This window comes from Danio rerio, chromosome 24 (assembly GCF_049306965.1).
Source record: "Danio rerio strain Tuebingen ecotype United States chromosome 24, GRCz12tu, whole genome shotgun sequence".
NCBI classification, from domain to species: Eukaryota; Metazoa; Chordata; class Actinopteri; order Cypriniformes; family Danionidae; genus Danio; species Danio rerio.
This window is the reverse complement of record NC_133199.1, coordinates 45,888,354-45,902,655: the sequence shown is the minus strand read 5'-3', so window position 1 is coordinate 45,902,655 and position 14,302 is coordinate 45,888,354. Positions and strand designations below refer to the sequence as shown.

The 14,302-nt window shown below is 42.0% G+C and overlaps 1 protein-coding gene across 51 annotated transcripts in view; it reads right to left on the bottom strand.

Moving 5' to 3' along the window:
• Positions 1-1,666: 1,666 nt before the first annotated feature.
• The window catches only part of epb41l3a (erythrocyte membrane protein band 4.1-like 3a), a 62,224-nt gene continuing 49,588 nt past the window's right edge, over positions 1,667-14,302 (bottom strand). For 8 of the 51 annotated variants that reach the window (XM_073940294.1, XM_073940298.1, XM_021470151.3 and 5 more), the window contains 8 exons: positions 13,943-14,041; positions 11,854-12,408; positions 10,570-10,725; positions 10,284-10,367; positions 7,361-7,474; positions 6,889-6,987; positions 6,627-6,707; positions 1,667-2,458 (listed from right to left, as the gene is read on the bottom strand). In XM_073940294.1, coding sequence (XP_073796395.1) covers positions 2,453-2,458; positions 6,627-6,707; positions 6,889-6,987; positions 7,361-7,474; positions 10,284-10,367; positions 10,570-10,725; positions 11,854-12,408; positions 13,943-14,041 — 1,194 coding nt within the window. In that variant the 3' untranslated portion in view covers positions 1,667-2,452. 51 annotated transcript variants of the gene reach the window in all.

Below are 14,302 nucleotides of genomic sequence, written 5' to 3'. Positions count from 1 at the left end.
TGAAATAATAAATTAAATGTATATTTAAAATAATAATAAGTGTACAGTGTTCAGCAGAAATGACCCCTCACAGATCTCTGTTTACATTCATATTTTTGCACAGGACTCTTTACAATAAGATATTTGTACGTATATATTAGATTATACTGTACCTAAGATACAACTGATAAACCAAAAACACTGAAGATCACGCTGCAAAAATGAAAATGTTGCGGGTAAATGTAAAATACATTTAATAAACAGGAAAATTCAAAAGAAACAATTATTTGCAATAATTCATTTGAATTTAAATGTATTTTTCTTTTCCTGAAGATGTTCGATCAACAAACACTTATAAAGAATATAGATATTTAAAAGGTCACGAAACACTGGAACACGTGTGTTTAGATGTTGACATATATGTGTCCCACACTGCTATAAACACTATTAGTGAAAGATATGTGTCCTAATAAAGTGAACATTGCTTGTTTTTGCGTTATTTCGAGCAAATTCATTCTCCAGTTTGAAACGACTTTTTGAAGCTGCGTCACGCAGATTAGTAGCTTGTGCATATTCCAGCATGGAGACAGGATGTCTGTACCTGCGAGTACTTTGTGACGTATCTGAGTGTGCAGCATCAACTCATGAGTAAGACTTTGTTCAAGCCAATCAGCGCACTCTATTTTGTAGCTTCATTAATATGCATAATCGCTTCCGAGACTGTTTTACCTGTTACAGTGCTCAGACGGCAGAGAGACGCCACGTTGTGTTGCCAAAACAAGAGGGAGAAGAAGAATTTGGAGACACGGGTCATCAGTGTTGTGTTTATAAATGTGCTGTAATGAAGGTTTTGTTTTCATTTCCCGCTATGAAAGCGCAGCTGAACTCACGTGTGGATTACAGACGTTACCTACCGAGTGCATCTAAGTTATAAAGAAATGCGGAGAGGTTTTTATCTCCCATTCGCCGTGCATTATCAAACACTCCATTAAAACTGCACTCGTCCAGCAGCTCCTCATATGCAATATCTCGTTTGTCAGGGGGGCATGCAGAAAATGTTCCTGAATGAAAGTGCCAAACTGCAGTTAAAGTCCACCATTTAATAATTTGGCAAATCAGCGCATACCCGAACGGAAACTCCAATTTTTATGCAAAATCTTCCCTCTTTCCCTCCCCCGACACTCCCACCTAAGCAGAGCTGGACACGCCCACTTTCCTGACCTTTTCCAAACTAGAGGTGTGAAAGAAACCTGCTGAAATGGGGATTTTGTGGCCCTTTAATGGGTTTAATAGAAACCTTTAAAATTAAAATTTAAAAATGCACCAAATTAGCTCCGGTTTCCCCTACAGTCCAAAGACATGTGGTACAGGTGAATCAGGTAGGCTAAATTGTCCATAGTGTATGTATGTGTGCAAACAAATGCTGGATAAGTTAGTGGTTCATTCCGCTGTGGCGGCCCTAGATTAATAAAGGGACTAAGCCAAAAATGAATAAATGAATGCACCAAAGTATGTTGACTATATTCACTGCACCTGTCTAAAAACATCATATGACTCAGATGCAGTTGGATGCAATATAAACTGGAGAGTGCATTATGTTGGCTGACCGCTTAATATTATAAAAATGTAAAGTAACGGCATACTGAACGCACACTCACTCCAGGACAGATGAACGCAAACGGCAAAATTACCAGAAATGGAATTGAGCTTTTATTTGAGCTTGTGTGGGAAACAGTCAGCAGGGCGGCGACGCTGCACATGAGGGTCAAACATGGACACAAACACACACATGTGGGTCGGTCTGGAGGGTTCTGTACAGTTTAAGGCTCAGATGTGGCTCTCTGGCCGAGGATTGATCTCTCAGGATAGCAAAACTGCTCGATTCCTCTAAAATCAACATTCACAGGTGACAAAAACAAACAGAACAGGTGCAGAATTCAAGTAAAAACAACAGAACACGAGTCTAAGATACATGGAGAAAATGTGTGGCATATTCATATTCTCTCTTTAATATTAATCCACATGAGCAAATCAGAGGTGAGAGGATGAAGGAGACACGTGGGGATGGCACATCTTTGCGAGGTTAAATATTGTGCAAAGTTTGTCCTTTGTTTTTTAAGTGAGCAGTATAATAAATAAACGTAGATATCTGTAACCGCTATATTTGACAACTCTTCAGTCCCTTTATAGTTTGACTATACACTGCGCTCATATAGGATTTCCTAAAACATCTAAATACTGTTGTCTCCTCACAAATAGCAGAATTGTTCCCTGGTCATGCAGTAACAGTGCTCAGTGTGGCAAACGCGCCGCTAAGCGTGAGTGAGTGAGTGTGTGTGTGTGTGTGTTACTCCAGACGTGTTCAGATGAAGATTGCTGTGATTCAGTCATTGATGCTGATGTTCCACTGAAGAATCCTTCATTTTCCACAGCATGAACACATGAGAGTCCTCCAGAATGCGTGAAGATAATGTTAATCCTGAAAACACACAGAACAAACAGAGCCTTCAGTGTGAGGAAATAACAGTCACACGGTGAAGGAACAGAAAGAGGAGCGAAGCATGACCGGATTAGTTAGTGGAACCGATGAACTGACATCATGCATGTTAAAATCACAACTAAAGAAACAGCACAGGCCTCAGGAACATGCCTCTATGATATTATATCATACAGTAAAACCAGGAGTTTACATTTTCCACAAGAAAATGTAAGCAGCATTTCCTCACTCTGTGACTCAGAGTGACCTGAGTGCTTACCATAGCATTGCAATGTGGTTGATATGGTGTTCAGATGGTTGCTAGGGTGTAGGGGTTGGTTGTTAGGGCCTTATGAGTGGTTGTCATATTGTTGATAGGGTGTTTTGGGGGTTGATATGGTGTTCAGATGGTTGCTAGGGTGTTATGGTGAAGATGGTTGTTAGGGTTTGGGGTTTGGTTGTTAGGTTCTTATAAATGGTTGTTATATTGTTGATAGGGTGTTTTGGGGGTTGATATGGTGTTCAGATGGTTGCTAGGGTGATATGGTGTAGATGGTTGTTAGGGTTTGGGGGTTGGTTGTTAGGGTCTTATAAATGGTTGTTATATTGTTGATAGGGTCTATTGGGTGGTTGATTTGGTGTTCAGATGGTTGCTAGGGTGTTTTGGTGTAGGCGTTGGTTGCTAGGGCCTTGTTAGTGATGGTTATATTGTTGCAAGGACTTTTTGGGTGGTTGATGCAGTGTTTAGATGGTTGCTAGGGTTTGGGGGTTGGTTGTTAGGACCTTGTGTGTGTTGTTGATTTTGGGTGTTTTGGGTGGTTGATATGATGTTCAGATGGTTGCTAGGGCGTTATGGTGTAGGGGTTGGTTGCTAGGACTTTATTAGTGGTTTTTATATTGTTGGGTGGTTGATGCATTGTTAAGATGGTTGCTAGGATTTAGGGGTTGGTTGTTAGGTTGTTATATTGTTAATAAGGTGTACTGGCTGGTTGATATGGACTTCAAATGGTTGCTAAGGTGTTATGCTGAAGGGGTTAATTGTTAGGGCCTTATGAGTGGTGGTCATACTGTTCATAGAGTGTTTTGGGGATTGATATGGTGTTCGGATACTTGCTAGGGTGTTATGGTGTAGAGGTTGGTTGCTAGGATATAATTGATGGTTGTTATATTGTTGCTGGGACTTTTTGGTTGGTTGATATGGTGTATAGATGGTTGTTAATGTTTAGGAGTTGGTTGTTAGGGTCTTATAAGTGGTTGTTATATTGTTAATAGATTGTATTGGGTGGTTAATTTGGTATTTAGATGGTTGCTAGGGTGTTGTGGTGTAGGGGTTGGTTGCTAGGGTCTTATTAGTAGTTGTTATATTGTTGCAAGGATTTTTTTTTGGTTGGTTGATGCAGTGTTTAGATGGTTGCTAGGGTTTAGGGGTTGGTTGTTAGCGCCTTATGAGTGGTTGTCATATTATTAATAGGGTGTAATGGATGGTTGATTTGGAGTTTAGATGGTTGCTAGGGTGTTATGGTGTAGGGGTTGGTTGCTATGGGCTTATGAGAGGTTGCTTAATTGTTGATAGGGTGTTTTGGGTGGTTGATATGGTGTTCAGATGTTAGCTAGCGTGTAAAGGGGTTGGTGCTAGGGCCTTATGGGTGGTTGCTTTGTTGTTGATAGGGTGTTTTGGGTGGTTGTTATGGTGTCCAAATGATTGATAGGGTGTCATGGTAAAGGGCTTGGTTGCTAGGGCCTTGATAGGGTTTTTTTTTATATTGTTGTTAGGGTGTATTGGGTGGTTGATATGAAGTATAAATGGTTGCTGGGGTGTTATGGTATAAGGGTTGGTTGCTAAGGCATAATTAATGGTTGTTATATTGTTGCTAGGGTTTTTTGGGTGGTTAATGCAGTGTTGGGCAACGCAGTGGCAGAGTAGGTAGTGCTGTTGCCTCACAGCAAGAAGGTCGCTGGTTCAAACCTCGGCTCAGTTGGCGCTTCTGTGTGGAGTTTGCATGTTCTCCCTGCGTTCGCGTGGGTTTCCACCAGGTGCTCCGGTTTCCCCCACAGTCCAAAGACATGCGCTATAGGTGAATTGGGTAGGCTGAATTGTTCATAGTGTGTGTGTGTGTGTGTGTGTGTGTACTGTGTGTTTCCCAGAGATGGGTTGCGGCTGGAAGGGCATCCGCTGAATAAAAACATGCTGGATAAGTTGGCGGTTCATTCCGCTGTGGCGACCCCAGATTAATAAATGGACTAAGCCGACAAGAAAATGAATGAATGAATGTACAATGCAGTGTTTAGATGCTTGCTAGGGTTTAGGATTTGAATGTTAGGGCCTTATGAGCGGATGTTATACTGCTGATAGGGTGTATTGAGGTTTGATATGGAGTTCAAATGATTGCTAGGATGATATGGTGTTCGGCCTGCTTGCTAGGGCCTTATTGGGGGTTGTTATATTTGTTGCTAGGATTTTTGGGTGGTTGATGCGGTGTTTGGATGGTTGCTAGGGATTAGGGGTTGGTTGTTAGGGCCTTATGTGTGGTTATATTGTTGACAAGGTTTATTGGGTGGTTGATATGGAGTTCGAATGGTTGCTAGCGTGTGATGGTGTAGGGGTTTGTTGCTAGGGCCTTGTTGTTAGCTGTTAGATTGTTGCTAGGATTTTTGGGTGGTTGATGCAGTGTTTAGATGGTTGCTAGGGTTTAGGGGTTTGTTGTTAGGGCTTTATGGATGCTTGCTTTATTGTTGATAGGGTGTTTTGCATGGTTGATATGGAGTTCAAATGGTTGCTAGGGTTTAATGCTAAAGTGGTTGGTTTCTAGGGCCTTATCAGTGGTTGCTTTATTGTTGATAGGGTGTATTGGGTGGCTGTTAGGGCCTTATGGGTGCTTGCTATATTGTTGATAGGGTGTTTTAGGTGATTGATATGGTGTTCAGATAGTTGCTAGGGTGTAGAGGTTGGTTGATATGGCCTTATGGGTGGTTATTATATTGTTGTTATGGCTACTAAATGGTTGCTAGTGTTTAGGTGGGTGCTATTTGGTTGCTAGGGATGGTCATTTTGGCTTATTTGGATGTTATGGTGTTTTGAGAGGTTGCTAAGGTTTTATGATATTTAAGTGGTTGCTAAGGTGTTATGGTGGTTGCTGTGTGGTTGCTACAGTGTTATTATCTGTGTGGCATTTGCAATGTGAATGTTATAGAGTTCTGGTTGCTATGTTGTTTCTGGGATATTATTGCATGCAGTGGTCGCTACGGTGCATTTAGTGTTTTTTATGGATGCCATGATGTTTTGCCGGGGTTTATATTTTGGTTGCTCGGTTGTGGTATTGTATGTGTGTATTATGGTGTTGCTATGGTGTTCCAGGTGTTTTCTCCCTCCTATTGTCAGTCTGTGCAGTACTACTGAGACTGTGAACACGATTGATCTCAGCGAGTGTCATCGTGTGGTCACATGACGCATGGAGATGATCTGCAGTTCCACTTTCCACCAGCAGAATGCAGTGTGATTCAAATAAACAGCAGCAGATTCAGTCAGATGTGAGTTAGTCAGTGTTGTAAAAGCAGCAGTCAGAGAGTATCAGCACTCAGCCAGAGTCCCCGGAGCGCAGATGGACAACAGGAGAATTAGCAGAAGCTGTGTTAGACGAGCAGCCAGTAGCAGAGCTCCAAACCGCAGCAGCCAATCAGCTCACAGCAGCCAAGCGGAATCCAGCTGTGATTGGCTGTGGTCTTACCTGTGTCACTCCTCAGCCTCCTCCGGCGTGATCTCCGTCTCTTTATGCACCACCACTTTGGTCACTGACATGTCGGGGTGCTGTTCTTTAGCTTCTTTAATGGCCTGAGCCAGAGCCTGACCCACATAACACCCGCATGAGAACAGCGCAACACACACACACACACACACAAACACACACACACAACTGTGTCCTTCTACACACACTCTCTCACCATCTGTGAACTGATGATGATCAACCGTTACCACACTATCAGAACACAGACGTGACTCTGGACACGCTACAGTCACACATGGTGATGGTAAACATGTGTCAGCATTCCTGCATTAGCTATACATTAACACAGTGAAAGATTAACGATACACACTGGTTATCCAAACTCCAAACACTCAGCACTGGTGTGTTGTACTGGAGGGAGCTGAACAGAACTCTGTGACGTCTCTCACCTCGTCATGATCGATGTCTGCATCTCCTGAGATCACGATCCTCTTCTCGATCCGCGTTTCTGAGATACCACCTTTCACCGTCTGCCACACACACACACACACACACACACACACACACACACACACAGTCAGAGAAACACACATACAGATGCACACACACAATCAAAGACACACACACAGTCAGAGTCATATACACACACACACACACACACACACACACACACACATGTACGTACGCACACACTGTAGTGTCAGTCAGTACCTTAGTGATGTGTGTGGTCGTGGTGGTGCTGGTGGTTTCTGATGTGATGGTCTGAGCACTCATCAGGACACCAGGATCAGCATCACCATCTGTCTCCGCCTGACACACACACACACACACACACACACACACACACACACACACACACACACACACACACACACACACACACAAAGCAGACACAAATTATTACTAAAGAACATGCCTGATAATATATCCATCATATACAGGTACAATGTGTGTGTGTGTGTGATTGTTTGTCTGGGAGTGTGTGTGTGTACGTGCATGCATATGAGAGTATGTCTATATGTATGAGTGTGTGTATGTTTGCCAGAGTGTGAGTGTCTTTATGTCTGCAAGCATGTGTGTGTGTGTCTGTAAAAAATCGTATATGCGTGTCTGTGAGATACCCTGTGTGTGTGTGTGTGTGTGTGTGTGTGTGTGTGTTTAATGACTGTGCCATCACACACACCTGCAGGGCCTCATATGTGATGGTCTTGATCTCGGTCTGGATCACAGGTGTGTCATGTGTCTCGTGTGTGTCGTGTGTGTCTCCTGACACACTCCTGAAACTCAAGACGCCCGTCTGCAGAACACACACACACACACACACACACACACACACACACACACACACACACACACACACACACACACACACACACACACACACACACACACACACACACTAGTAACTGCTCCAGTTTCAGCACAGGGATCATCACATCAACAGTGATCATTGAAGGACTCAAACACTGGGAGAAGGAGAACGAGGAGCGGCTGGAGAAACACAGATGAGTCCGTTCATCAAAATACACACCTGCACCAACACACACACCTCGACACATCACAGAAAAACTCCACATTATTAATCATTCAATAATACACAGCTGTTGGGAATACTGGATTCTGATTGGTCAGTTGTGACTAGTATGTTTTTCCTAGATAACCATGGCTGAATTACACACACTAGTCTGGGAGCTGAGCATCAGCGTCAGTGAATACATTCATCCATATACTGACACACACACTCATTCATGCTGCTTTAGTTTCTGTCAGCTTTGTGTTTCTGTCTGTCTCCATCTAGTGTCTGAATAATGCGCAGGTTAGTGTATACTCCATCAGCTGTTTCTGACTGTCTTCATCTAGTGTCTGAATAATGTGCAGGTTAGTGTATACTCCATCAGCTGTTTCTGACTGTCTCCATCTAGTGTCTGAATAATGCACAGGTTAGTGTATACTCCATCAGCTGTTTCTGACTGTTTGTCTCCATCTAGTGTCTGAATAATGCACAGGTTAGTGTATACTCCATCAGCTGTTTCTGACTGTCTCCATCTAGTGTCTGAATAATGTGCAGGTTAGTGTATACTCCATCAGCTGTTTCTGTCTGTCTCCATCTAGTGTCTGAATAATGTGCAGGTTAGTGTATACTCCATCAGCTGTTTCTGTCTCCATCTAGTGTCTGAATAATGCGCAGGTTAGTGTATACTCCATCAGCTGTTTCTGTCTCCATCTAGTGTCTGAATAATGCGCAGGTTAGTGTATACTCCATCAGCTGTTTCTGTCTGTCTCCATCTAGTGTCTGAATAATGTGCAGGTTAGTGTATACTCCATCAGCTGTTTCTGTCTCCATCTAGTGTCTGAATAATGTGCAGGTTAGTGTATACTCCATCAGCTGTTTTAGACTGTCTCCATCTAGTGTCTGAATAATGTGCAGGTTAGTGTATACTCCATCAGCTGTTTCTGTCTCCATCTAGTGTCTGAATAATGCGCAGGTTAGTGTATACTCCATCAGCTGTTTCTGTCTGTCTCCATCTAGTGTCTGAATAATGTGCAGGTTAGTGTATACTCCATCAGCTGTTTCTGTCTCCATCTAGTGTCTGAATAATGTGCAGGTTAGTGTATACTCCATCAGCTGTTTCTGTCTCCATCTAGTGTCTGAATAATGCGCAGGTTAGTGTATACTCCATCAGCTGTTTCTGACTGTCTCCATCTAGTGTCTGAATAATGTGCAGGTTAGTGTATACTCCATCAGCTGTTTCTGACTTTCTCCATCTAGTGTCTGAATAATGTGCAGGTTAGTGTATACTCCATCAGCTGTTTCTGACTGTCTCCATCTAGTGTCTGAATAATGCGCAGGTTAGTGTATACTCCATCAGCTGTTTCTGACTTTCTCCATCTAGTGTCTGAATAATGTGCAGGTTAGTGTATACTCCATCAGCTGTTTCTGACTGTCTCCATCTAGTGTCTGAATAATGTGCAGGTTAGTGTATAATCCATCAGCTGTTTCTGACTGTCTCCATCTAGTGTCTGAATAATGCGCAGGTTAGTGTATACTCCATCAGCTGTTTCTGACTGTCTCCATCTAGTGTCTGAATAATGCGCAGGTTAGTGTATACTCCATCAGCTGTTTCTGACTGTCTCCATCTAGTGTCTGAATAATGTGCAGGTTAGTGTATACTCCATCAGCTGTTTCTGACTGTCTCCTTCTAGTGTCTGAATAATGTGCAGGTTAGTGTATACTCCATCAGCTGTTTCTGACTGTCTCCTTCTAGTGTCTGAATAATGTGCAGGTTAGTGTATACTCCATCAGCTGTTTTCATTTCTTTCAGCTTTGCATTTAATTAAAGAATAATAAACTATTAAAGCTCAGAGCAATGTTGTGTAGCTACTTTTAAATCGCTCTAAAAACAAGTGTTCATGGCTACACAATAAAGGATAATAATACAATAATAAAATGTCAGTTTGTAACATCACGGAGCAGAACAGGCGGTTTTTAACATCTAGAAATCAATGAAAGTGAATGAGAACGGAAGTGTCAATATTCCAACGATTGCACTCGCTCATACATCAAGAATAAGGCTAATACCTTTGAATGTTGTGATTGACCAATTAGAATTAAGTATTCCAGAAAGCTGTGTGAAAAACCAGCTTGATGTACTTAATAAACAGCAGAGTCTGAAACTAGATTATCTAGCCTAACAGTGGAGAATCGTCACAAGAGGGCGGATGTTCAGGGATGGTTCAGGTTTGGGGTCAGAGGTCACCTCTACACCAGCCATCAGGTCGACCTCGCCACTGTGACCCTCAGCTACACCCCTCTGCTCAGATAGGCTGATGTTGGGCGATCGATCTCCATCATCATCTTCATCATCGGTGGACAGTGTGAAGCTCTCTCCTTCAGACTCACTCTCGCTAGGGGATTCGGCCCTCTGTGGGGCCACGCGCTCGAGGGGTCCATCGAGGTTAGTGGAGTTCACACTGCTGGAGTCACTGGAGTCGCCGTCAGACTCAGACTCATCAAGAGCTCGCACGGAGCTCAGCGGCTCTACACATGCAACACATGCCTGATAATACCCATCGGGCTCCAAGGGGCCCGCTGGAGGTGCAGGTACCTGAGGCTTGTCCAGCGGTTCATCTGCCGGCCGCTCCTCTTCTGTCAGACCCTTTCCCAGATGCTCATCCACACTCTCTGATGGCTGTCGAGAACACATTATTACATTATTAAATGATCAAACACTCCAACAATGACCTTTACGGCTTGTCGAAACTATAAAATCACTATAAATACAGGTTTAAAACACATTTACAAAGAAGAATCGCTGAAACGCTCATCTCTGAAAAGCTTTTTCATGTTGGAAACGGATGAATATTTCCACATATTGTGTTTATAGAGCTGACCTGATTCTGTGGGGTGTGTAAAGCTGCGGGCGCAGGCGTGACCAGAGCAGATGCAGACGCAGATGGAGACGCAGATGCAGGAACAGGCGTCCAGCTGCGTGCAGACTGCAGGAGCGCCGTCAGCTCAGGAGACATCTCCTCAAAACTGGGCTTCGGCTGAACACACACACAGCATTACAAATACAAACACACACACAGTGTTACAAACACACACACACACACACACACACACACACACACACACACACCACACAGGGTTTATTCATAAGAGATGGATCAGAGCTTGGCATGAAGGACGAGTGTTTACAATAGTCCACCAGTAGGTGGCGCTGAAGATGTGTGTCATTTTGCAGAAATCCAGCCCCACTTCTCGTCTAATCTGTGTACATATACAGTGCTGATCATTATTGAGCATACCCCACACACACATCTCTCTTTACAGTAATGTTCTCTACAGGAGCTGTACAGTAAGATATGTGCACAGATACATTAGATCACGAAGATCTCCTATGAATAACCCCGACACCCAGCAGCAAAAATAAAGAATCTCATTCATTCAAAGCAGCGCGTTCACAAAAACACCAGGACAAACAGATGCATTTTCCATGTTCCCGCTTTTGGGCTCAGAGACTCAAACAAACAAACAAAAATAATAATAAAATAAAATAAAATAAAATAAAATAAAATAAAATAAAATAAAATAAAATAAAATAAAATAAATAAATAAATAAAGAGTGCAACAGCAATCACCAATGTGAGGGTTGTGTGTTAATCACTATATAAATACATGCATCTTGACTTAAAGGGCACCTATTATGCAGAAATTAATTTTTTTGCATATAGCTCCGCCCTCTTCTAAACATCTCATTTGAATTTAAAGCGACAGTCACCAAAAAGCCATAATAAGGATCAAAGCCTGAAAGGGTCAGTTTCAGAGAGTTGTGCAACATTATCTGTGCTGTTCAGCTCAAACACACTCTCTCTTGTAAAAAGAGGCATAATAGGTCTCCTTTAAGAATGTTTTGTCAAAGAAAACCCAGAAAAATATAATGTGATCAATCTTGACAGCGTTATGAAGATGTTGGCGATGTAAACCAGCACAAAAACACAAAGACAAACACAAAGACAAACACTAAGACGTGTCGGAGAAAAAAAACAAGGTTCCCGATCTCAAATGAAGAAATAAATACGGAAATAAAGAGCGACAGCAAATTCCAGCGTGAGGGATTTGTGTCAAACAGCAAGCAGGAGCTCTGGAGCAGATCCTCCGACGGGGAATTTTACCACTTTGGCTGTCGGGGAGGTTCTGAGGAGCGCCGGAGAAATCCGACCCGCTGACAGATCCTCACTCCTGGGTCGTACTGAAGACGGAGGCGGTGCGGAGCTCATGGAGGACAGAAACCTATAACTGGAGCTGTGTTTCTTCTCTGGAACCTTCGGAGGAACTTTAGGAGGAACTTTAGGAGGAACATCTTCAGTTTTCTCTGAGTGAATCTTCTCTGGAGGAGTTTCATCTACAGTGGTCTTCTCTATAGTTTTCTCCAGAGGAGTTTCATCTACGGTGGTCTTCTCTGGAAGAGCTTCATCTACGGTGGTCTTCTCTGGAAGAGCTTCCTCTACAGTGGTCTTCTCTGGAGGAGCTTCATCTTTGGTGGTCTTCTCCGGATCCATCTTCTCTGCTGGAACGTCTTCTGGAAACTCCTTCATCGGTTCAGCTGGAGGAGATGCGTCTTGCACTATGATTTCAGGCTGAATGGAGGATTTGTCTCTAGTTTCTACTGGTGCTTTATGTGCTTCAAACGGAGGAACCTTGTTTATAATGACCCACCCGTCAGACTCCTATGTTTGACACACAGAGATTACGTTAGAGCGGGTCACACACACGTGTGTTAGAGACGCCTCAGACATACAGAAATATGATAAGAACAGGTGAATCAACAGATACAGGTGAAGGCTAAATTACACAACCTCCTGTGACATTTGTGGCTTTTTTCAATAATTTGTTGATGTTTTGACACGGTATTTACTCTGATATTTGATTGATTTATTTATTTTTTGGCTACAGTAAAATCAGGTTTTACATTTTTTTACTTTAAAATTTAGGGTCACCAATAAGCCTCTTTAGAAATGTTTTTATTTTTGATCGTGTACAGAACAGACCACTGTTATACAATAATTTGCCTAATATACCCAGTTAAGCCTTTAAATGTCACTTTAAGCTGAATACCAGTGTCTTAAAAATGTAAAGGCAAATACATAAGAGAAAAGAAATCAGCGATTAGTTATTATATCATAAGTTATTACAGTGCTCAGCATGATGGAGTACAGCCTGTTTAGAAAATGAATATGTTCCTCCATTACTCAGTGTATTTTGGTGCATTTAAACAAAAGAGATTTATTAAACAAATATATTTATGAAAAATAATATTTTAGTCACCAAACATATTTAGAAATTAAATGATAATACAATTAAATTGAAGCAACATTTAGCAAAAATGAATTACAACCTATAAAATGTCAATGTTTTGCTTCTCTTGATTTTTCCTCTTGGTTATTTGTATTTAATATTTCTCTATAGCATATGAATGTGGCTGTACTTGTGTTTTTGCATTATTATAAGTTATTTTGTTAGATGAGCTCCAGATTTGGCTTCAGTGCTGATTAATGTATATGCACTAATACTGTAGAGCTTCCTATTGAACATCAGTGTAAAAGAGAGATGTGTGAGGGGTGTGTGTACGCATATATGCTGAGCACTGTATCTATAAAATTCATTCATTCATTTCCTTTTCGGATTAGTCCCTTCTGGGCTCGCCACAGCGGAATGAACCGCCAATTTATCCAGTAAATGTTTTACACAGCGGATGCCCTTCCAGCTGCAACCCCCGGAGGAAACCCACGCCAACACGGGGAGAACATGCAAACTCCACACAGAATCACCAACTGACCCAGCCGAGACTCAAACCAGAGACCTTCAGTGAGGTGAACATGCTATCCACTGCGCCACCGTGCAGCCACTGTATCTATAAACTGAGTTGTAGAAATCTTCTTTCTCTTAAACTGCTCTTGGGGAATATTTAGAAAGGTGGTGTAAATGTGACAGTAGGGGGATCATTTAGACTTCATCTGCATACATAATGATATGTAAAACATTTGATCATACTTGCATGTTTGTCATTCTAATGGTGGGAAATAACATGTATTTTGTAAATATTGTTGCATATATGACGTATTATATATATATATATATATATGTATATGTGAAAGCCAGATTTGCATATATTACCATATATCATATTTCTATATGGGGAATCACACACACACACACACATATAGACAGACACTGTTCACACCTCGTGAGTAAATCTCATACCTCATCAACCTTCCTGTTGTTCTCCTGCGTATCCAGAGCCGCTGCCACTTCTTGTGTCTCCGCCACTTCCTGTGTCTCCACCACTACTTCCTGCTTGATCTGAAGGAGAATAAATGGATGGAGCTCAAATGGAGCTTCTTCCTACCATATCTCATGAGTTAAACAACAGTTTGAGCTCTACTGAACAACTAACATCCCAACACCACATGAAATACTACAGTACGTTATAGAACATACTAAAGTGTTATGAACCACACAACTGTTTCTTTAAAGATGCTGCTCTATAGTTGCTATGGTAACACAATAACTATAGTAAAGTACTTAGATCAATCTGTTGTGGTGATTCTACAGTTGCTATGG